The sequence below is a fragment of the Gambusia affinis genome, linkage group LG17, assembly GCF_019740435.1.
Source record: "Gambusia affinis linkage group LG17, SWU_Gaff_1.0, whole genome shotgun sequence".
Classification (NCBI taxonomy): Eukaryota; Metazoa; Chordata; class Actinopteri; order Cyprinodontiformes; family Poeciliidae; genus Gambusia; species Gambusia affinis.
In genome coordinates this window covers 10,317,145-10,340,908 of record NC_057884.1, presented here as the reverse complement: position 1 = coordinate 10,340,908, position 23,764 = coordinate 10,317,145, and the positions used below count along the sequence as shown (strand labels likewise).

General features: G+C 39.8%; 1 protein-coding gene across 2 annotated transcripts in view; it reads left to right on the top strand.

The window, feature by feature from the left end:
• The window catches only part of ctif (CBP80/20-dependent translation initiation factor), a 44,578-nt gene extending 28,692 nt beyond the window's left edge, over positions 1-15,886 (top strand). For both annotated transcript variants that reach the window (XM_044096481.1, XM_044096482.1), the window contains 5 exons: positions 3,154-3,769; positions 4,255-4,554; positions 7,177-7,332; positions 11,912-11,965; positions 13,136-15,886. In XM_044096481.1, the coding sequence (XP_043952416.1) occupies positions 3,154-3,769; positions 4,255-4,554; positions 7,177-7,332; positions 11,912-11,965; positions 13,136-13,357 (1,348 nt within the window). In that variant the 3' untranslated portion in view covers positions 13,358-15,886. The remainder of the gene's footprint in view (positions 1-3,153; positions 3,770-4,254; positions 4,555-7,176; positions 7,333-11,911; positions 11,966-13,135) is intronic.
• The last annotated feature ends 7,878 nt before the right edge of the window (positions 15,887-23,764 follow it).

Below are 23,764 nucleotides of genomic sequence, written 5' to 3'. Positions count from 1 at the left end.
ACACTAACAAAATATCTGAAGCAGTAAGTAAGAACCAGCAGGTGTGTGATTATATGATTATACTGCGATTATAGATGTTTGTTTGGGAACATTGCAGTTTAAACCTTTCACAGAGTTGGTGAAATACTCTCATTCAGTGTGGAAACTCTAACCAGGTCAGTGAATGGCTAATGCAGAACTGATATTCATAAGCTACAATATTTATTAATTAATCAAACGCATATTAAATATTAAATGTGAACATTAAAATATTGTTACCCCTGATAGCCTCATTCAGATCTTTAGATCTTAGCTTTTTTAATATTTTAGTTCATCATGTTGCATATTTGGAGGTGTTAATGAATAGCGTTAGGTAACTCAGTACATTAGTTTTCTTTTACCACATTAAACTACCACCTCAGTCTTTTTCAGGTAAAACAGTAGCATTCGGCTTTAATTTTTTCACTTTATTGATATAACACCAGTTGGTCAAACAATGTAGTTTCAAGACCCCTTACATATGAGACAGATTCAAATTGTATACAGAAATGTATAATCAAGTCGGTTCAATCATAAACAGATTCAGTTTGACATGTTTCAGTTTTCTTCCAAATTACAATGCCATACAGTAAAAATCTGTTTACAGTGCCTGTTGATAAAAAAATAAATAAAAAAGTTTTCTATCTAAAGGAGCCTGCTCAGTTATATGAAGTCATAGACTTGGCAGCAATCTCTCATACTGGACAAACATTTGGTGACAGTGGAAAGAAACACATTCTTATAACAGGAGGAAACTTCCAGTAGGATCCTGCAGATTATCTACAGCAACAGATGGGAAGTTTGAGAAGATGTAGCACTAATAACACTGTTTATTATTGTGTTCAAACATTGTATTATATATGCAGATGATACCCAAATAGTTAGGCTTTAAGTCTCGCCATCTGCCTGGTTTCTAACTTTTTTAAACAACATTTTAATCCCTCTAAAGCCCAGTTTATCTTCAGCATTTGAAAATTGACGTGGATTACCAAAGCCCTCTATCGCCACCATGTACCTGTCCTCTTCGACTTATTACATTTGTACAAAACCTGGCTTGTGCGGAAGAACAGAAAGAATGTTAACTTCTTTTGAGGCTATTTCCAAGGTTGGTTTTCCATCCTCTGATCAGATTTGAAAAGAACACTCTTACAAAAGAGCACTGACTCAAAGATTTTGAGTATGCAAGTGCCAAAGGGTCTCTATCCCAATTTATTTTGATTTTTGTTCTACGGCCTCCAAAATGTCAGGGTCGTGCTTTCATTTTTTTTTTATGCTATCGCTAAAATTTAGGCAGCTCAAACTTTGTAAAAGAGGGATTTTTGTAAAGAGTGAATAACCAGTGTGGCTGTCTGCCCACTGAGGACCTGTTCAAAAATTTCGAAACATTGCGTCTGTGTTTGCTTCGTCCAGCCTCCCACAAGGCTTTGCACAGCTCAGGGTTACAGGCTCAACTTTTCTCTGCATACTTTTCTCTTCTAGTCTTTTACACCTTGTTATTAATAGAAAAAAAGTTTGTTTGGTATTTGAAAAAACAGGCGTACACCTGAATGTTGAGAAATCTACAGCCCCTTGTGTAATCCTAAATCGTGTTAAAAATCACTGTGGTTTAACTGCATGCCTGTGCTAATAGTTAAAATCATTGTTCGTGTAGATCCAAAAAACTTTTATTTTATTGACTATTTTTATAGATGTTAACAGAATGTGTGATGCAAATTATATACATGTTTAACATGACATATTGGTCAATGTTTTAGAAGTAGCACAACATGTTTTAAGGGTGTAATCAATGTATGGAATGACATGTTTTATTTTTTCCATGTTCATTTTTCTTTTTACAATAAGTAATTTCTATAAAGTTTTTCAAATTATAACATAAACAGGATTAAATTTATTTTGGGAAAAAAAAAATCACACTTTTGTTTCTTCTTATGAAAAAATAATTGCATTGCTAACCTGAATCATGGCAGCTAATTAGTGAAACAAAAGACCAGGCATATGTATAAACATTTTGAAAATTTTATCATCTTTTATTTTTTTATCCATTGAATGTTAACAAGCTGCAACTACCAATGCAAGTTTGACATCTAAAGAAAGAGCTCTCTCTAGTTCTGTCGTTTTCATTTCATTCTAAACTACTGGCTGACATGGTGGACAGCCAGTAGATATTTCAAATTTAGGTGCACAGGTATTTTCTTGTAGCCTTGTGCTGACTTAATAAGACTGGCAAACATCTTTATTACTTAAATGAGATGTTCTTATATCTTTGCCATTTTAAGAGTGGGAAAATCATGGATTACGTATTGTAACATCCTACTGATTATCTTAAAAAGTACAATCCCTTCATTTTGCAGGATTTCTTTTGTGTCTGTTAATATCTAGATTGAAAATATTGTTTGCTAAAATCGTTGTGTGAGATTTTCAGTTTGAGATTAAGCAGTGAACTATCAATTCATTTTGAAGTTTGTTGCTTATGTTTTCTCTAATTGTTTATTTTTTTAATGTCTTTCAAAACTATGGACTTTAACTTTCTTTAGCCTATGAATCGTTAGCTTTTTAGGCGAGACATATCTCCATCTGGAGTTCTTGAATTGAAATGAAGCCCACATTTAAGTTGGAATACCTGGATTAATGCACTGCATTTTGGGGTAAAAGTGTCCTAACAACTTTGATTTAAAACTGAAATTATTTCCTTGCATACTAAATCTGTAATATTTTATTTGTCAAAAAAGGTTTCAGTTTTATGCAATTGAAAAAGGTTGTGAATGCTGCTGTTGATGGTTAGATTTGAGCAAGTTCACAAGCAGAGGTCGATAATAGGCTGTGTCCTCAGTGTGGAGGTGACTAATCCCCTGAACCATATGTCAGTGGTTTGTTGACCAGAGCCAGTACAGCAAAAACAACGTATCAATGCAGGACAGGAAAACACACTCAGACTGTTCATCCTCATGTAAGCAAGAAGTGAGCTTTTGATTTTATAGCTTTTAGTTCAGGAGATACTACTTCTGTTGAGTGGTACCGAAAGGTGAATGTTTGTAAATGTCTTGGTAATTTGTTGGACCATGTAAAGGGCTGACCTGAGCAAACTGACCCCTGTAACATCGTGAAGGTGCTAACTCGAACCTGGTTTATTTTCAGGAGGCAGCAGCGACCCCAGAGTGGTGGAGGAGGAGGAGGAGGAGTGGGAGGAGGAGGAGGAGGGGGGAAGAACCAGCCTCAGCAGATACAGCAACAGTCTCCACAGCAACACTGGGATCAAACTCAACAGCAGCCCCCAAACCAGCAAGAGTTGAATTTACCAGATCAGGGAGATTACAGAAACCACAATGCTGGTCGACCACCTCGCCAGCACCAAGGAGGACATGTTGGACCTCGCCAAGGAGGACCTCCGCATCACGGCTACAGCCACAACCGCCGCTGGCACCACAATCAGAGGGGTCAGGGCCATGAACAGACACTCGCTGCAGGTGATAAAGAAGCATCCCTAAAAACTACCAAAGACAAACAGACTGAGATTGTAAGAGTGAGTGATGAGCACATGCCACCATCGCAAGCCTTCAACCATAGGAGTCCCAATGAATCGCCCAATTCAGCTCCCTCTCCTAGTGCGACGGCCCACTCAGACCCAACAGTTAACAAGGAATCCCTCAGCATGCTGCCAAGTAGAAAAGTGAGCGATGGCCACGCAGAGCAGCCAAGAGTCAGTCTTCTGCAGTCGTCTAAGGAGAGGCTGAGGAGGAGACTAAAAGACAAGGTACTGACAATCTGCTTAGTGGTTTGTCAGTCTCTATTAGGGCAGCCAGGCCTGATCTGCATGTGTGCACACGCTAACGTTTGGTTTCCCAATTAACTTCAAAAAGACAAGCATGGTTCATTACCGCACAGAGACGCAGACACACTTGTCTCTACTTGTCTGGCTTCATTTAATTGTCCAGGTCTTTACTCTGCAGTCACTCAGCAAATGTGTCTGTGTTTTCCTTAAGGAGGTCAGGAAACTAACAAACATTTAACTGGCTGTTTTTTTTTTTTTATGTTTTACTCTGTTCTAAACTGAATTGGCCAACTCTATTGTGAATTTCAACTTCCTCTCAATACAGCCAAGTGATTGATTTGAGAACATAGAACATCAAAAAGGAGTCACTACATTGGAAATTTGTGTTATTGAGGTCTGGAATTGTGACATAAAAAATAACCAGCATCCCTGGATGAGGTCAAACCTTTACACTGCCCTATCTGCAGGACGAGGTTAATGTGGAGGAGTCTCAGTTGGGACCTCAGAACATGGACCGACTGGTGGACCTCCTCAACAGCATGAGGAGCAACAGCAGTGGCGTGGAGAAGCAGCTGGCCTCTTTCATGGAGGAGGCACAGAGCTCGGCGCAGTCCGAGGAGTCGCTGGCTCAGGTGGTCGGAGCCATCTACGCCAAGGCCGTGTCCGACCGAAGCTTCGCCGCAACGGCCGCCAAGCTCTGCGACAAGATGGCGCTGTTCATGGTGGAGGGAACTAAGTTTAGATCGCTCCTCCTCAACGCGCTGCAGGTAAGAACAGCTTTTGGAATCGTCTGCCTTCAAGCCCTGTTTCTCCGTAATGCTTCATTTTGTAATTACCACTGCAGGGAGCTGCTGGTTCGGTTCGCTCGCAGTGAATCTACTTCTCATTGCAAAATTAAATCTCTTCTCCTGTTTCTGCAGCCTCTGTACTCAGAATCTCGGGGGATCTTGTTAGTTATGGCTTCCATTTAGAAAACAGTGCTCCTTTTAAAAAAATCAAGCTCTTGGATAATTGAATCTGTGCCACATTCTCATGCCTAATAATGCATTTTCTCTATATTGTATCTTATTGCTTCAATTATTATGCCATTTCTATCCATTTGTGCTGATTCCGTTTTGAATTTTACATTGTTGCACTTAATTATAAAGTAAAAATTTGCTTTTTTTTTTTTTTTTTTTAGCATAGTGTGTTTAAAAAAACGTTCACTATGATCTCAGTGGCTTTATTCACCTTAGCTTTAGGAATCCCCTCCATCTGATGACCAGCTCATTGTGTTTCAGACCTGTACATGTCAATGCACAAAGTAGCTAATCTAAACTCCCAGGGGGAGCGGAAGTCTACTTCCTCTTCACCTTCCATTCCTTCACTTTACTGCACAGTTCCAGTCCTGCACCCTGAATGAAAACATCCTCTGAGGCGTTGCATACTTTGCCGCCGCTCCCTCCTTTCATTTCCTCCTTCTTGTCCCTCATGAGCTCTCTATTCCCATGTTCCCACGTCTTCTCACCTCCTTTCACCTCGGCACCTCGCTGTTTGCATGCCCAATCTAACAATCAGAAGCAATCAGGAGACGTGTTGTCATCTGAAAGCTGCCACGCTATGTATATATCTGCCTTGAGATTTTTCTATTTAAAAGTTTTGATATTTACCTCAAATTAACTACCGGTATGTGTTTATTTCTACCTTGATCCTTCAGCCTCCTTTCCAACTAATTTCCTCTTCCTCCATCACATTTGTGTGGTCTTTTCTCCTCTTTTATCTCTCTCTTTAATCTCAGTTTCCCAGCCAGCATAGACCCCCTGCTTGCCTTTGACATTTTGGCTTTTTTTGCTATAAAACATTTTAAATGTCATAAGTGGGCTCATGAAGGCTTTCATTAATGTTGTTGCCATTAGACCCCTGGATCTCAATATGGGGCCAATTAGTGTGAATGCTCTGTTTATTCAGAGAGAGGTTTTGTTGGCCTTAACGCTGCCACTGTTCCACCTGTTAAAACCTCTCTTATTAAACACAGCTGAAGAAGGCTCGGCATGTTTTTCACTCATGTTATGGACTCTGTATGTTCCGTTTTCATGTGCTGGCGGTGAAAGTCAAAGTAGCATAACTTCACTCTGAAGAAGTAAGAAAAACATCAACATTTGGTTTGAGTACATTAATTCAGGGTTGAAGGAATAGGATAAATAAAACTGAACCATTTGTTTTCATTTAAACCACAAAAAATTAGTGAATTTGTACTTTTCAAACTGGGAAAAGTACAAATTTTTGTACTTTTCTTACTGGCATGTTAGTAAGATACTTATATGTTGCTCTTCATAATTGCCGCAACAAAATGCTTGCCTGTTTAAATGTACCAAAAGTTAAAATCAATGCAATTATTTAAAACAAAATTCATACTGCGAGAAGTTTATTTTGAGTTGGGTAAAAAAAAATTATCTCGTTGTCAGGCAACTGCTGCAAAGAGGGACGTCTTGGTGTCCCATGTATCCACCAGTTGTCTTGAAGGGACGTCTGGAAAAAGCCCTTTTCCAATAAACACCTCTAAACTGTTTTGAGCTTGGTCTCATCAACCTTCCCATCTGTCTTTAGTGCTAAACAAAGGTGGAATGTGTGTGACAACAATCCCGTGTTCACAGTGAAGTAAGGTGGAGGATCTGTGGTGCTCAGGCCCTTTTTCTTCACCAAAGCAACTGGAAACCTTGTTAGCATATTGAACTCCTTTTTTCATTTTTTTCAGCAGGCTCTAAATTGAAACTGAACTTCTTTATGGCTTTGTAGTTTTTTTTTCTTCCCCCCACAGAATAAATGGACTCAAATTAAAGAAGCCAGTTTTCCAGGTTTCCTCCTCATTATTCTGCTGCAATAAAAGATGGCTTTATTTTAAAGCTCTTACTCATCGTTTCCAGGCGTGCCAATAAATGCAGCCAGCTCTGTAAGCTGCCCGTGTTTCTCGAGCTCCTGACAGATAATATTGTGAGCGAGAGGAGGGGTGGGGGGATGGAAGCCTTTGCACTGCCTGTTAATAAAGGTTCAGTTTAACCTGCACAGCAACAGCTTTATGTGAGCACATTAAGCATTAACCCGTATTAACTCCAACACTTTCACAGAGCTGACACACTTCACTGGTCTCACTTTCAAACTAAATGAATACTTTAAGCAGAAAAAAGGTATTTTCAATGGAGTTGTCAAATGCTTCTCTTTTCTTTTTTGGGGGGGGGTTGAAGTACCTGGTGACACAAGGTTAATGTGTGTGCCAGTTTCCTAAATGCTCTACTGTATATATCCACCTGCTAACTGAATCGTTGTGTAATGCCAGTACAGGAGTTGCTATGCTGTTTCTGTGCAGTGTTTGAAGGTAAAAGCACGCTTCGTGTTTTTCTTTCCGTATTCAGAGAGACTTCTCCCGCCGCGAGGAGCTGCAGCAGACCGACGTGGAGCGGTGGTTGGGGTTCAACACCTTCCTGTGCGAGGTGTTCTGCACCATGAGGAGCAGCTCCGGCCAGCCGTTCAGGGTGCTGGTGTGCCCCATCTACACCTGTTTACGAGAGGTCCGTATTCAGATGCGCTGGAAACGTCGAGCCGCTTGCGCGTCTCGTCTTCGCAATCTTGTTTCCTGTTTTTCAACCAGACGCTGTCTAGACTGCAGACACCACGTTGAGGTTTGCCTCGAGGTACAAACGGTAAAGACGCACTCGGTTCCAGTAAAAAAAAAAAAAAAAACTAATTGCGTGACCCCGGGTTACGTCCCCATTAGCTGGTCACACTTCTTCATTGGTCGCCATAGAAACCGTTCAGGGTAAGCCACAGCAGACTCACTACGATACAGAAGTGCTCAATGGCAGATTGGAAATTGAAAGGGGAAGCGAGTGGGTGGGAAGGAGGAAACGTAGTAGACTGTGGTCGGATTGACAGTTGGTGGAGAGGAAGTTGGCTCAGACTCTCTCAGGTAGAAGACAAAGGACGACAGAGACGAGATCAAAGAATTCCCGGGTGAATATAGGTTTTGATTGCGTCCGCCAAGTATAAGAGAATAATGCCGAGACATGTATAAGTGGGTTTTAGCACTCGCGTTCATACCTCTACCAGTCTGGCACTTCACACACACCCGGCGTGCCATTAACGAACAACAATGACACACAACGATCCATCTGTCCACACCCTGTCTGTGGGTATTGCCCGGGGCATTATCTCAGCTTGTTAAAAGACTCTCCAACTAACCCGTAGGCGTGGCGTAACTAGTCAGAATCCCACACGCATACAGTTTACAACATGGTACATCTCAACAACTCGGGTAAGAAAATACCTGTGTGCTGCATCCAATTATATGTAGGTGTTAATGTGTCTGTCTTGTAAATCTCAGGTTTTTTTTTTTTTTTTTTTTTTTTTTTTTCCAAGAACTATTATCTTTGAATTCAGTTACAACCACAGTGCCAGCTTTTCTTACACACATCTTCCTGCACGAACAGAGCCTTGCAAAAGCACCACCCAAACTCTTCCAGATTTCGTCATGTCGCAACTGCAAACTTCAATTTGCTCTATATCATGATTTCATGTCATAGAACTGCAGGAAGTAGCAGGGAAATGATGCATCGTATGTTAAGAAGAATAAAGTTAAAGGAAAGTTTAAAAAGTCCTTTATGCATTTGGAGACGGCAGAAATGGATGAAGTTGCTTTGGTTGGATGAGACTTTTTGGCCTAAACGCAACACGCAATATGCAACACCGTCATCACCCTGAGCACACTGTTAGAAATGCACAAAGTCCAGAACTAAACTTTCTGATCAGATCCTTTCCCATCAAATTTGAATTATCTTTAACTTATGCGAAAAAAGATTGGGCAAAAATTTTTAGTCAGCCTTTGTTTTGTCTTGTTAAACATTTTTAAAATCATGCATCGTCTTTCACATCACAAATATTCACCACTCCGTGTTTTCACAATTGCAAAAAATACCTTTAAATCATTTTGTTGTTGCGTCACAAACTCAAAATATAATATGGATACTTTTGAATATTGAACACAAACTTCCTTTTAAACGCAAATTTTGCAAAGTTGTGAATACGTTGCAAAATGTGCGTGTGCCTGTGTGTGTGTCTGTAGAAGCTGCTTCTTGTGTTTATACCTGGAAAATAGGATTAGGTAAGAGTTGGGGAATTGTGGGTTGAGTTTCCACATACGCTTTCCGAACTAAATAAAACGAAGAACCGTTGTCTGCGGCTGCCGTTAAAACTTCATATTGAACACCTTTCCGCTTAGTCACTGTCGCTCCACTGTTTAGCCCTAATGGCATAAACAGTGAAATCTTCCCATTAAAATAAACTGAGACACTGTTCACCCATGTCTGTTTGCACTTAACAAATTACGCAGAAATGATCAAAACAAAGTGAAAAAAGGCCAGTTTTTACAAGCAGATCTACCAGAACATGGCTATTAAAGTTTTTTTGTTTTTTTTTTATCACCATGTGAGCTGCAGAGTTGCAAGCTTTGAAGTCACCACTCATGTGAGTGGGAGTGCTTTTTTTAATCTAGGAATAAGAGCTTTCCAGCACCCAGCCACTGCTCTCCTACCAGAGCAAGATCAAATTGAATAACGGACATAAAAAAATTAAAAAAAAGCTGCATGGACGTTTGTCTCATGAAAGGTTTCATAAATGATCGATTGTTGCGATCTGCACATCACTGATTATATTGGAGTAGTTCAACAGATTTCTAAGCAAGTCTAGTTGTATTTGTGGGTTTTTGCTAAGTGCAAAACCTCGCCTAATTTTTGCAAGTTTAAATTCTTCTTAATAGAAGAATTTAAATTTAATTTTAAATATTAAAGCTTACTCGAAACCATCTGCCTGTTTACTGTTTTATGCTACTGCTTCCACAGGCTTGTCTAAAATAAAACATCAGTCTGAGAAGCTACAATATAACATAAGTCCTGCCCTGTCTAAAAGTCCTGGACTGTCGGACAGTCCTGGCAGCCAGCTTGTTTTATTTAAAGACCCTATTTCCCCCCCCCCCTGCTAAATCACATTGCAGGATTTGGGTTTTCATTTGCTTCACTGCATGAGGCACCAGCTTGTTTTTTCTGTTTCCCTGAGAGCTTTAAAAAAATATCTACAAATGCCCACACAGACAAATCATTACAGACTCTGTTTTATATGTAGGCTTATTTGGTTAGCAGATAGTGAGATGGTATTAACTCCACAGTTATACAGTAATGAAATAAAATGTAACTACAAGTGGTGCTAATCCTGAAAACAGACTTGCAGTTGCTATGCAACAACTGGAAAGATGGTTTTAGTTGAATTTCAAGTTACTCTGTCAAGAGAAAAGCAACAGTTTTTTTTTGTTTGTTTTTTTTTTCTGCAGTATGAAGGCAGAAGTTCTTATATTAAGAATATATTTCTTGTTGTATGTATTTTAAATCGGCGTTATCAGAGGATCAAAAGTTGCTCGTGGTTCTCTAACTTTGTGCTCACCAGTTTCCTTACTGACTGAAAAGAAACAGATGATCTTCTGCTGAAGATGAAGTTCTTGTGTGGCCATCGATGTATATTATGTGTTATGACGGAAAGTTAAAAGCTCGTGTGAACAGAGCAGAGCTGGAGAGCTGAGGACTAATGACTATAGATTAGATCATTTTAACAGTATTGAAAAAAACTTCAACCTCTTCTCCCCTGAGAACTCATTATGAGCTCCTCCAGCTTGTCACATACTTTTCCTACTGTGGAAACGCCAGGACTGGAGCTCCCACTACAAACAGCCACTCTGTCACCACGCCTGTCTTAGCATACTGAGGAGCTGACGTCTGTTCCACTGCTGGGCCTGAATGATAGGTGAAATACCAGGAAAGTTGCAGAGTGGAAATAAAAGCCCGGCTTTGACTAAATGTAGATCCACACATCAGTTAGGAGCAGAGTTTTCTTTCAGACTTATGATGGCTCTGACCTTTATGTCACTGTTTTTATGTGGCATCATTTAGGAAAAAAATGGATGTGCAGTGAATATGGTTATTCTCCAGCTATTTCAACTATTATATGAGGAAAAATACCGTAGAGACCTTTGAGACCTTTTGAGTTGTTTTGCTGTGTTTAGGTGGTAGGTGTTTTTTAGCTTTTTGATACTTTGGATCAAAACTAAGTTGTTAAATAACAACAGACAGAAGATAGGTTTTTCACTCATCTAAAGATAATAAATATATTCCAGAAATTAAACTCTTATTGTAATGGCTGAGCAGATGCTTGTATGTTGCCTCATATTCTGATGATTACATTTTGTGGTGACCTCCAAGATTTTGAGGTTGTCGGCTCTCTTTTCCATCACCCACAACCTTTTTTTTATTTTTTAATTTTTTTTACTTTTTGACAGAACAAACATGCTGGTAAAGTTAAAAGATGACTTTAAACCTGCCAGAACTACAAATAATTTGGTGTTGAAGTGTATAAAACGAGCCAAATGCTTTTAATCATTTCTACTGCTACTACACTAATAATAATCTTATTATTTATAGTTTTTCTGAGACATGGACTCAGACAAAAATATAATAAACAGCCACTAAATTGAGAATGTTGGCCCTTTTATTGGCTTTCAGCTCTTTATAGAGTAACACAATCATACCAAGTTGAAATTAGCTTGATATGCTTCCTTCCGCCTCCGGGAGCCAGCATGCAGTTATCTATTTAACAGACACACCGCTTATAGCTGTAAACAGTGTCACCTTAATATGGGTAATGGGTGAGCTCCCTTAGTTTGTACAAACTAGTGTGTGTACCAGCCACCTGTTTGTCTTTGGCTGCACAACGTGTTTACAGACTGTCTGTTCATTTGTGTGTGCATATGTAGAGCTTTGGTAAAGTAAGCCTTTGTGAATGATGTTTGCCGTTTTGTCTGACCCGAGGGTTCTGTTGCGGCACAAAATGCTCACAAGTGGCATTAGGTGTTCATTCTCTCCTGTCAGATGAATGATGTTTACAGACACTTGAACCTCTAGTATTTTTATTTGATGTCAATTTTAACATTCTGCTTTAGACTAAGTGTCCTTTTGTGGCTTTCGGCTTCATATCACTGCATTTTACTGCGTAGACTTTTGCTCTTCTAAGTATAGTCCTCATGTGTGTTGTTTTTTTTTTTTTTTGTAGCTGCTTGAGTCAACAGATGTTAAAGAAGATGCCGTCCTTTGTTGCTCCTTGGAGGTATGGACCACACACAAGCATGCTCACATTTACAAAAAACAATCTGAGGAATGTCCTCACAGTTGGTCTCAATAAAAATGTACATAATAACACACAACAGTGTTTGTTTTTTGTAAAGAAAAAACAGCCCCTGACTTATTTCTGAGCTTGTCAGGTTTTAGATAAAGCAGTGTATTTTCCAAGAAAAATATTTAACCATTAAGTCCTAATTGGTGATTTCACTTGGGGATTGAAAAAAAAAAAAGCAAATTTACAGTCACACTCCAATCTGATTGAGCTTAAGCTATTTTGAAAAAAGGAATGGGCCAAAACTTTAGTCTGTAGACAATTGACAATGTATGAAATTCACCTTAAAATACTTGTTATTCAAAGCTAGAAGGCTAAAGACATTTTAGATTTTTATTTGAAACCATTTGGATAATTTTGTCTCATTTTATGACTTTCTTTGTGCTAGTCTCTTACACAAAACCCATGTAACTACATTGAAGTTTATTTTAACAATACAAAACCTGAAAAGGTTCAAGATGTGTGAATACTTTTTCTGCCATCCAACATTCAGCTGTTTTTTTTCCCCCAATCTGTCAAAAGACAGTTTAAGTTCAATTTGTAATTTGTAATTGCTTCAAAATGAAACACTTCTGTGTCTGACTTTGCATTCGGTAAAGATTTTGTCTTTTACTCATATGATTTTGATCATGTTTACATTAATGAATCATTTCTTTTTTAGTTTTCACATAAATAAATGTAGAGTGAATGAACAGCTCCACTTAATAAGCAGCAGGAGTTACCATCACCCTCAGAACCGCAATCAGTTCATTGATTTGACTCCCTTCAAGCTGAAAGTTTCTGAATTAATCCTTCAATAGTCAAGGAACGGCCTTGGGGTGTGAGAGCAGAAAGACAGAAGGTAGGTGAGCTGGGAATTACCAACAGCTCCCAGATGCTGAGAAACACAGCTCTATAGCTGCAGGCTGTGTGAATCTCTTGCCTCTGTGTGCTCACAGTAACAAGGTGCCAGACACCGTCTTGCTCCCAATAAGGGGCTTCCATATCTTCTTTGCCTGCCTCTCTCTTTCTCTCGCTGTCTGTCTCACTCTCTATCTATCTATTTTTTATTTTTATTTTTCCCTTGACTTGACTGTAACCCATCCTCCTCTGTCTGTCCTCTAGCTGCAGAGCACCGGGCGTCTGCTGGAGGAGCAGCTCCCCGAGATGATGACGGAGCTCCTAGCAGCCGTCAGGGACAAGATGCTGTGTCCGACCGAGTCGCAGCTGACCCGCTCCCTGCTCATGGAGGTCATCGAGCTGCACGCACATCGCTGGAGCCCCCTGGAAGCGATCACCACCCAGTACTACAATCGCACCATCCAGAAGCTCACCACGACAGCCTAGCGGCAGCTTCTTCCCAATTGGAGGACACGAGTCCCGCTGACGCCCAAAGTCTAATTAAAATATTGCTGTGTATCACTCCCTGCCTGGACGACTAACTGCTATTTGCTGCTGCTGATCTTGACATTCGATGACCCAGGTAGATGAAGACAAAAAAAAGAAACCCACGATAAAGCTTCCTAACATCCAGACTAAGTGTCGTGTGGCCAGTAGGGGCGTGCTTGGCCACACAGAGTTGGGGTGCTCACTGGGCTTTGAGTGGTGCAGAGATTAAAAGGAGAAGGGGGAGGAGAGGGCAGCAGCCTGTCCATGGGGAATGGAGAGATCTGCACCCAAAGATGAATGGATCGGGGTGGGGTGGGGAGGTCAGGGTGGTCTGTGTCAGACTCTTCATTGTGTTCGTTTGCCAAGCCTCTTTCTCCTCCATCCCCTCTGTCTCTCCGTCAGCCCCTGGGGTCTCAGTGGCTGACGGGGAAGGCGGCAGGGAGCAGACACGGTGCTGTCTGTCTGGGCCGTCTGCCCCGCCAGGGTGGGGAACCGGGTCAAAGGGTCTTGCGGGGGAGCTCCCCAGCCCTCTGCTACATCTCCCCACAGCAGGAGCCCCCTTTTGGAGGGGGACGAGACAGCAGGCCTCCTGGGCTGGGGATAATGCTTAGGCTGGCTGAAGTAGGGTGGCAGATGGCTGCTCGAGCCCCCGCAAGGCGACGCACTCCGAACATACCCCACTGGCACCCCGACTCCCCGCTCCACCATTAAGGCAGCGGAGACTCTACAGTGGTGATGGGGAAAGAGAGCAGGGGGGGAAAATCAGAAAATTAAAGCAGACGGTGCTGTCTGATCATTTCTTTGTTTGTTTTTTTTTTTTCTGTCTTGCGGGGGAATGTCTCTGCTCCATTATACAGTTTGTGTCCATGCTTTATTTACCGCATCATTGATATTTTGTTATACATTTTTAATCATGTATTGTTTTTATCACTGATGTCTGGTTTTTATGCTAAGATGTGCGTATGAGATCTCATAGCGGTAGGCTTTATTGCACAGCTTTGATTTGTTTTGCACTGTTTCAAAGCAATTTGCTTCAAAATTTTAAAGAAACATAAGGAAAAGAAAAGGTATAATTTGAGGCTGTTCTTGTGGATTAATATTAAACGTTGGTAGTAAAAGAAGTGGGTTGAGCAGAGTGAGGGAGTTTAGGTTATTCTAATTGCCTAGTGGCCTTTCTTAAATAGGACCTCTCTTGTTTTCTGGGTTTGTGGCAGACCGCATGCTGACTAGTTGGACTTGATCTAAAGCATTTCTTTGCAGAAGGAAAAAAAAATGTGAGGAAAATGACAAAAGCATGGCTCCAGCCATTCTTTCCAATGGACATTTTGCCAGTGTTTCATATGAACTCTGTTGGATCTTGCTTAGGTTTTTCAAATAACTATTAATCTGTGTATTTAAAAGTCACCATGATGATAAGAGAAGATATTATTGTTTGAATGATCTTGCCCTTTGTGACCTTTGTTCCAAGCTAATGTTTGTAGTATAAGATTGATGTATCAAGCCAAACATGTATCATGTTGAAACGGGCTTTATGTATAATCTGCATAAAGGGCGTTAGGTATTTAACTATAATGAAATAGAGGAAAATACTGGAGTGGAGCTGTTACACTGAAAAAGATGTCAAAGTATTACCCTCTACACCAACTCTGCTTGGGAGTTGTCTTTTGTAAACATACACACGTGCATTCAGTTGAAGTCAGAAATATACAACCCCCTTTCAACACCTGATGCCACAGTGATGATTTGCTTGAAGGCTGATGACAGCGCCACTGGAATAATCAGACCAAAGAACCAGTGGTCATATCCAGATTCCTCCTCACCTGTTCTACTCACATTTGATCGCCCGTGTGGTCGAGCGTTGAGTTTGTCTCGGATTCTGGCCTTGAAGTTTTTGTTTTGTCAGTGTGCATCCTTTAATTGCCACTGAAACTCTTCATCTTACAGTCACACAGGGTTTGCACCAGTTGTTCTAACCAAGTTGCCAAGGACCTTTGATAAAATGTTGGGCTCCCTTTCACAGCCAGAAAGTTATTTGCTCCCAATTGTGTCTCTTCGTGTTTTTCACTTTTTTTTTTTTTAAATCTTCTATCCAAGGCCCTTTAGACGGGATGAAATACTCTTTCACTCAGCTTTTACGTAAGCTTCTTTGCCTTTCTCATGAGTGCAAAGTCACCTTGAACACCCAGATGGATGCATCACAGCTGAAGCAAATGAAGAACCATGATATAGATCCCAAAGAGTTAATTATGGTAACTTCGTCAGACAGTTTAAACCTTATTATTGTGACATGGTTATACCAACTAAATATGCTGCACACAAATGCTAAATTATGCATTTTCTGTGTTGACTGTGTGGCATTTGCTACATAGAGAATCATTCAGAACAGAATCTGGCTCTGTGATGCATCCTGAAAATCTCTAAAGGGGTTGAATATTTCTGATGGCAACAGTAGATTAAAGTTTCCCACTACATTTGTGGGCAGTTGTTTTTTTTGTTTGTTTGTTTGTTTTTTTCTTCATTATTATTATTATTATTTTGTCTTGCATCAAGAATTGAGATCCTGTGTGGTAGAAGCACACCCCGAGTGGTGAGAAAGATAAGGTGTGTGATTTTAAAGGAGCGTCTAAGTCATGTTTATACAGTTGAAACCAAATGCATACATTGGCTGAAAAAGACATCTTACTCTGAGGTTTAGCCAGTAGAAATGATTCAGATGACCCTAAGGAAAATAAAACAGGATGTAGTCTTTATACATTGTATATAAATATTTGGTTTCAACAGTATATGTTGGCTTCAGAGAGGATTTGTTAAATAGATTATTATTTTTTTTTTATTACTCTATTTAAATTTACTCGCGCCATTTATATATGAATGACGATGGGTTTTAAGGACATTAAACGGTGATGCCTCGCTCCTTGGCAGGTGTGTAAGTGTGGTATTACTGTGTTTTTCTTTGTGAAAAGAAGAAAATCCCATCAATCAGCGTCCATTATGCAAAGAGCGGCTTCGTCTCACAGCAGACAGGTGCAGGTGGAGATCACTCCCCTCCTCCCTTTGCACCACTGGAGCCTCCCCACCCCCCGCGTGCCCTAGGACCCCGCTGTTTGGGTCACATGACTCAGATGACAACTGAATGAGACGCACCGTCATTTGCATATTCACGTGAATGGCGAAGGAGCAAAAGGCAGCAGCTGGAGTGCAGACAAACTTTCGATTTGCTGCAAGTGAGGTTCTCTGTGAGTCTTGTTGTTTTTCCTCAGCAACTGAAAAATAAACCAAGTGGAGAGGGCTGCAAAGACGTGATGGAGAAAAGCTGTGTTGCGTTTTCTTTCATTGTCTCCTGCACTGTTGGCGTGGTTACAAAAAGTCACCACGGTGTCACATGGGGGTTTACACATCACAAAAGAAGCACAATCGTGGGCACGTGGTGGCAGCTGCCGTTACCAGAGAGACCCCCGTAACTAATCGAGGCGCCGCAGTTGGTCAGCAGGCCGACGATTCAAACTCGCGGACTAAAACATCTCATTTACATGCCCGCTTTTTTACATGGTCACACATTAAGCGGGCCACACGTCCGAATAATAACAACGCTGTGGATCCTGATGTATGCAGCGTCCTTGGCCGATGATAAGTCTCAACACTTGCCTGAGGCTCTCTGACTGTGGACCTCCCCACTGAGGCCCCCTAACCCTCAAACCTTCGGGGTATTGTTCTGAACTCATTCGTACCAATCAACATCATCCTATATGCCAGGATATTCAAATGAAAACACCTCAAGCTGTTTTCATAAGAAGCTTTAATTTGTCTTTTGCTGCCATAACTCTTGAGTAGTAGACACAGCAACGGTTTTGTCGGCCCAGATTACTCTCTTTGTGAGGTGACACCATGAATAAAGTACCAGAGACGGTTTGGCTTTAAGACATCAGGCAGACTGGGGCATGAATGTAGAAAGTGACTCATGAAGATATTCTTCGTTGTCATGTTTTCTTATGCTACAACAATACATTTGTTTTGTTTTTGTTTTTTTAAACTAGCACAAAGGGATGTGCAGTAGAAGACAAAGTGCATGATTTTAATTACCCCCTCCAAGTCCCCTGAGTACGGAGGGATAAATACTAATGCAAACGACACTTCACGTTTTTTTAAGTGTCATTATCTTTCCTCTGAATTATGTACTTTTTGTGTTTATGTTACATAAAGTCTTAATAAAATAGTCATTTTAACAGAAGGAGATATATAAAAGGGCATTAATACTTTTAACAAGTTACTGTTTTTTAAGTTTTTTTTATACGGTTGTATAAAAAAATTTTGTTAGGCGTGCTTCACTTTATTAAATTGAGAGTCAGCACCATGATGGGATCTAAAGAGCTGTCAGAGGTCTTCAGAAAGACTATTATATCTTTTTTTGTTGTTGTTTTTTTTTTTTTTTAGATATATTTTTTAAAGAGATTTAAAAACATCTCAAAAGAAGCTGAAATTCCACTGTCTGGAAAATAGTCTACGACTGAAGAACATTTATGCCAAACGTATCCAGACTGGCCGTCTTAGTGAGTCCGCCCTAAAAGCAGACTGCTAGATGCTAAACGAAGTCTCCAAATCAGTTAAAATGTCATCACAGGACCTACAGCAGGCTTTTGCTAATGATGTGAAACTGCATCCCTGTGTAGACATGCCCTCCATGAGGTTTGTTAGGGTGAAACCATTGCTCAAGAAAAACAGGAAGCAAAGATTTCTCTCCAAAGAACTTAATCAGTCCAAACTTGTAACATTTTGACACCAGAACAGAGGACCCACTTAACATAAATACAGTAGATACCCAGTATTTGCAGAGGTTAGGGCGTCCTAACTTTTTGCCTCATTTAGAATACCTATTATGTTGCATAATATTTAACAAATAATGGTTCATTTTTATGGTTGCTTGCAATAAAATCACTTTCTTTACCAAAGATAAATAGATTAGACAAAGTATTTAATGAGGTGTCCTAATTTTCCCACATGACTGTGTATTCATATATATTCCTGTTATTGTTTGCCCACTGAGAAAATCATTACCAGTAATGAAAGTAAGACGGAGCCAGGCCTGTCTCATAATTAGCATCATAGTTAATTTAGCTCAGCACTGCGAGAACACAGTCAGACGGACACGTCAGCCTCAAGGGATCATGATGGCCACCATGCTGTTGGAGTCTATACTGTTTAGGCTCCTAAGGATCATGTTACAGTGAAGCAGCCAGTTGTCTCCAAGCAGAGTAAACGACTGAGTTGTAAAGTGGAGAGCAAGAGAAATGAGGCCATATGGTTCAAATCAGGCTCAAAAGAAAAGTCAGTAAGACACGGTGAAAATTATAGGTCTAATTAAAGTCACCTTTATGAAAATGATCATACATTCTTATCTAACTATGACTTTCAAAAACCAGACTGTATATCGCTGCTAGATTTTACACTATGCTATATTGTGATTCCAGTTTTGGGATGAAAAGCAGTCAATAATCACCGCAAAGAAAGTAAAAAGGTGCTAAAATATTATCACATGTATTTATTATTGAGGCTTAACGTGCAAAAAGTTGCTTGGAACTTAAAATAAAGTCACCTGAATCAAAGTTTTGTTAGAACTCTGGTTTTTGTGTCACAGAGTAAGAATAAGTGACAAGAAAACAAAACACAAATGCCTTTTTATTTTTAGTAATGACAGAAAAACAAACCATCCTGACTGGTGGCTCTAATGACTAGTACATTTTCTTCAGAATAAAAATCAGTGTCCATTATTAGATTAATTAGTTTAACCTTAAATTTATGGAAGATGAGAGGTAGAGCAGAACTAGATAACTTAGTAAACACTGCCTGAAAAGATGGCAATGCTTGCTAACATTATAGCAGCATTCAAATTCTCATGAATTGCAAACGGTTTCGCCAAGCCACATACTCACAAACCCAATTTCACACATCGCCATAGAAACATTGCTTTATGACTATAAGGCTTGCCATTACTTTACTGCTCCCAAAGCACTCTTCTGATCATGTCACTCATGGCCAAGTGAAAAAATAAAATGCATGTTGGTCTTTTTTTGCATTAGTTTGATGTGGACTGCTTTAGATACTAATGTCAATGTCGGTTGGTCGGTTGATTTGACTTTATTGAACGTGGTGTAATAAGAGAATAAACAACAGTTTTTCTCTATGGCTACTTCACCTTCTAAAGGAAGGAAAATGGCTGGAGCAATTTGCTTCCTTTGTCTCTCATGCACAGCTGATCAGCCGTGAGCAACAACACGTAGGGGAAGGGAGCGTGGCTGTCTTTGCCAACATTGATAGTGCAAAGCTGGGCCCACGCTGATGTTAGCTACAGTCCAAACACACATAAAAAGTCCACAGAACTTGATGGACTGTATATGAGGAGGGAGAATGACCCCATCGGTATTGGGGATTGAGACACACTCCTTCGTTCTCACATTCATCAGCTCTTTCTAAGCGAATGTAGATTTATTTATTTTTTTTTTAGATGTGTTTTTGGAGTGTGTTTCAGCACAGTATGTGAGATTTTCCTCTATCTGATCAGCACACCAGTAAACTAAAGAAGAGCCCTTTAAAATGCATTCTGTGTCGTGCGAGGGGCACCGAGGCCAGATATTGTGCAAAACAAATGCAGTTAAACACACAGACATGTTCCCAGATGTTTTACACTCCAGTGCGCTTTTCTGTGGGAGAAATCAATAACTGTGGGCTACAAAATGGTTTTAGCTTGCTCTCTTGACCTTTCCATCTCACCAGCAGCTACTGCGCTGCAGTTTATTTTACTAACAAAAAATAACAGATTTCATTTCAACTATATTTGAACTCGGAGATTTCAGTTTTGTTTGGCATAGATTGGCTCCTCAGAATTGTTTTAGAGGAGATTTTGCTTAGGAGTTGTTGTTTTTTTGCTTCACTAAAAAGAAACTTTTAGAAATATATGGGCTGGCACTTTAAAGTTTGGCAATTAATGTAACAAAGCTAGACATAATAAAGATGACTAGTACCTCTTTGTAAATTAGTGGATCCACACATTGTTCTTAAAGGGAGAGTTGGGTGTTTGAAAAAGAGTAAAGTGGGATTTAACAGAAGCTAAAAACTTTGTTCCTGCTTCCTGGACAGGCAGTAATAAAGGAAATGATGTCAGGACCTGTTCACTTCCTGTATGAACTGCCTCGGTGGGCTTTCTGGTCAAGGACCCATTGAGTCAGCAAACTAACCGGTTTACCAGTTTGTGTGACTCATTGCTGAAACATTTATTTAAAAAATTACTCTAAAAGATTTGCAAAATGATTATAATTTTCAGATTTATGTTTCAGAATCTAAAAAGCGAGTTAACATCTTGGTGGGTTTAAATTCTCAAATTCATTATGTTGTTTTGAATCTGGCTATGTGGTTAGATGTGTTGCTTAAAACATTTAAATAATCAATGTCATTTATTTTTCTTCACCGACTCAAATCGTTAAGCTAGAAATACTCTGATCAGAATTTTGCTGACAACTTTCAGAATCCGGTTTTGTAAAACATGACAAAACTAGTCCAAACCGATTAGTTTTATCACTCCCTAACCCCATTCCTCTACTGCAGTTTAATTGACATTGATCAGAAACTCCAAGCCACGATGCTGCTCTTGATGGTGAAGCTGATACAAATGATCAGTAGGAACAACGGCCCTCTGAGTGGATGTTGTTTCTGAAGGAGGAAGGCTCAAAGTTGGCCAATTTAAGTACGAGCAAAGTGTTCAAAAATTAAGTCAGAAGAACCACAAAACGTGTGAAAGGAAACAAAAGTTTCTACATGTCTGTGGTTCTACATTGTAGAACCACAGACAACTACACATGTCTGTGTAGAACATGTGAGCTGTGAGACGGTGAGAAAGACTTCAGGGGAAGGTTTAAATAAACTAATTGTTACTTTGTTTTATCCTTTTGAATTTGCAAACAAGAGAATAACTTGCTGTATTTGAAATTATTTTTGTAGTTTCCAGCTGAGAGTAATAATTAAACATTTTTCTTTGGAGCAGAGATAATGTCCCAGTGTTTTGCTAACTCAAAAGAGAGATAAAGTTACAGACCTAGCACAGCTAAAATTATTAACTGAATGTGTGTGTGTGTGTGGGTGTGTAAGGAATACAAGTCTCAGGCACACACACACATTCAGTTAATAACTGTGGTCTGACATTATCTCTGCTCCAAAGAAAAATGTTTAATTATTACTCTCAGCTGGAAACTACAAAAATAATTGGAATGCTTCTTTCTTATCTGCTTATATTTCAGTTCTCAAAGAAATATGTTATTCTGCTAAAGTCATTACTGGCAATTCAAAGCTTTTAATAAACAGAGATCAGTTATCAGCTACAAAATCCAGGTCAGTTTATCTCAAATACGGACACACATCCTGTCGCTAATTGTGTGGCTGAATGCTCTTCTGTTGTAACATAAGCACAGCTCTGTTTCTGCAGCAGCGATGTGAACCGGACACTTTCACACGTAGCGTTCACCGATCTTAAAACGGCTCGCTTCAAGTTGAGGATGCATGACGTGTTTGTTGCTCTGCAGCATGGGTGCCCTTGCAGTGGCCTGGCTGAAAAGTGTGCTGCAGTGTGCTGTTCTCACTTTGTTCCTGCCAGGAGCAGCATACCACCTGCCAATGTCAACAAACACATCTCTGCAGAGGGAAAGACGGGGTGAGCGCGAAGGTGAGGCAGAGGAGAAACCTTCCTTGGGGTGGGGGGGAGAAAAGTTATCAAAAAGCAGCAGACCCTTTTACGTGTCTCACCAACTTCATCTACGCTAAATGCTGTAGTTTAAGAATGCTGACGTGTAGCCGTGTGCGTTTGTGCAGCATTTCTAAACCAAACCAGGGCAGCCACCCAGGAGCGTCTCTCTCTGTGGCTGACAAGCTGGCATGAGCAAAGCCGCTGCTGCGAGCTGCATTTGGTGACCGACCGAGCAATCAAGACAAAAATACAAACACTCTGCTATAAGCCCACATCATAGCCAGAAATGTAAAGTGGTGTTTGAGGAAACCTTTATGGGCGTGTCTGGGAGGGTATTGTAGTGACCTCTAACATTTGCGTATTTCATGCTGTACTTTAAACGTCATACAAAAGAATTTTATACATTCAATAAAGCTTTGATCAACATGACTGAGACCAACTGCAGGAAATGAAATATGTATTGTACTTCTGATTTAAGTGTTTCTTTTGACTGAAGCTCCATAATAACCTCCTCCAGTTTGAATTGCATTCATTCCTTACAAACATAGTTTGAAGTCACACCTATAACTTTAGAGCAAGTATTGGTATAATGACCTATTTAATGACCTACATGTTGTGAGTCACACATTTTAGAAATTTTATTCCAGCCCTGCTTCTCGCCTAGATTTTTATTTTTGTGCCTCAAGATTGTTTGTAGGCCCCATTTAACCCTCTTTAAGATAGATACAATCCTGCCCAGCAGCTTTCGAAGGCATTTAATATAAACATTAATGCTCAGAAATTAATACTTAAAATAATTTGAACATGATGCACTCAATAAAAACTCAAGGGTTGAACACAGTGGGTCTGACAGAATGTAATTATAACAAGTAATTATTGTTTCAAACTCTTCGTTTCCACCTCTGCACCACAATCTGCTGAGCCCGTCAAAAGTGCGCCGTGATGTGAAGTCACACAGCCAATAGAAATACAGAGACCTGTAGAGGAAAGCTGTACCTTGGAAACAGATTTAAATCCTGAATAACTCAGCTCCCATCTGTCACCTAAGGTCTGCTCCAAGACCGATACAACTACTGCAGATGTCAGTCACAACATCGTCAGATACTCTGTCTGATATCAACACAATAACTCCCCACAGTTTTTTAAAAAACACAAATGCAGCATACTTGTTACACTATACAGCCCTATGATTTTTAATACATTTATGGCATATATATATATATATATATATATATATATATATATATATATATATATATATATATATATATATATATATATATATATATATATATATATACACTGCTATATGCGCACATCAAAGCCAGAAATTCAAAGTTAAACAAAAAGTAAAATTACTTAGACATATACTCACAAGTAAGTTGTTTTATCACAACACTTCAGAATCATAAGAATCCATGTTTTGACACTCTTGGATACATTATCTGCAGGAGTAAAAATTATTTCAGCTCAATCTAAAGGCATGGTCAGCTCTTTTCAAAACCGGAGTATCTGGATTGATTTAGAAGGTGAAATGTGAGGGGTTCTTATGAACTGCACCTCACAGCAGGACTCAGCTTGAAACAGTCCTTTAAAACCTAGAGAACATCTCAGTTTTAGCATTTCTTACGTGATTC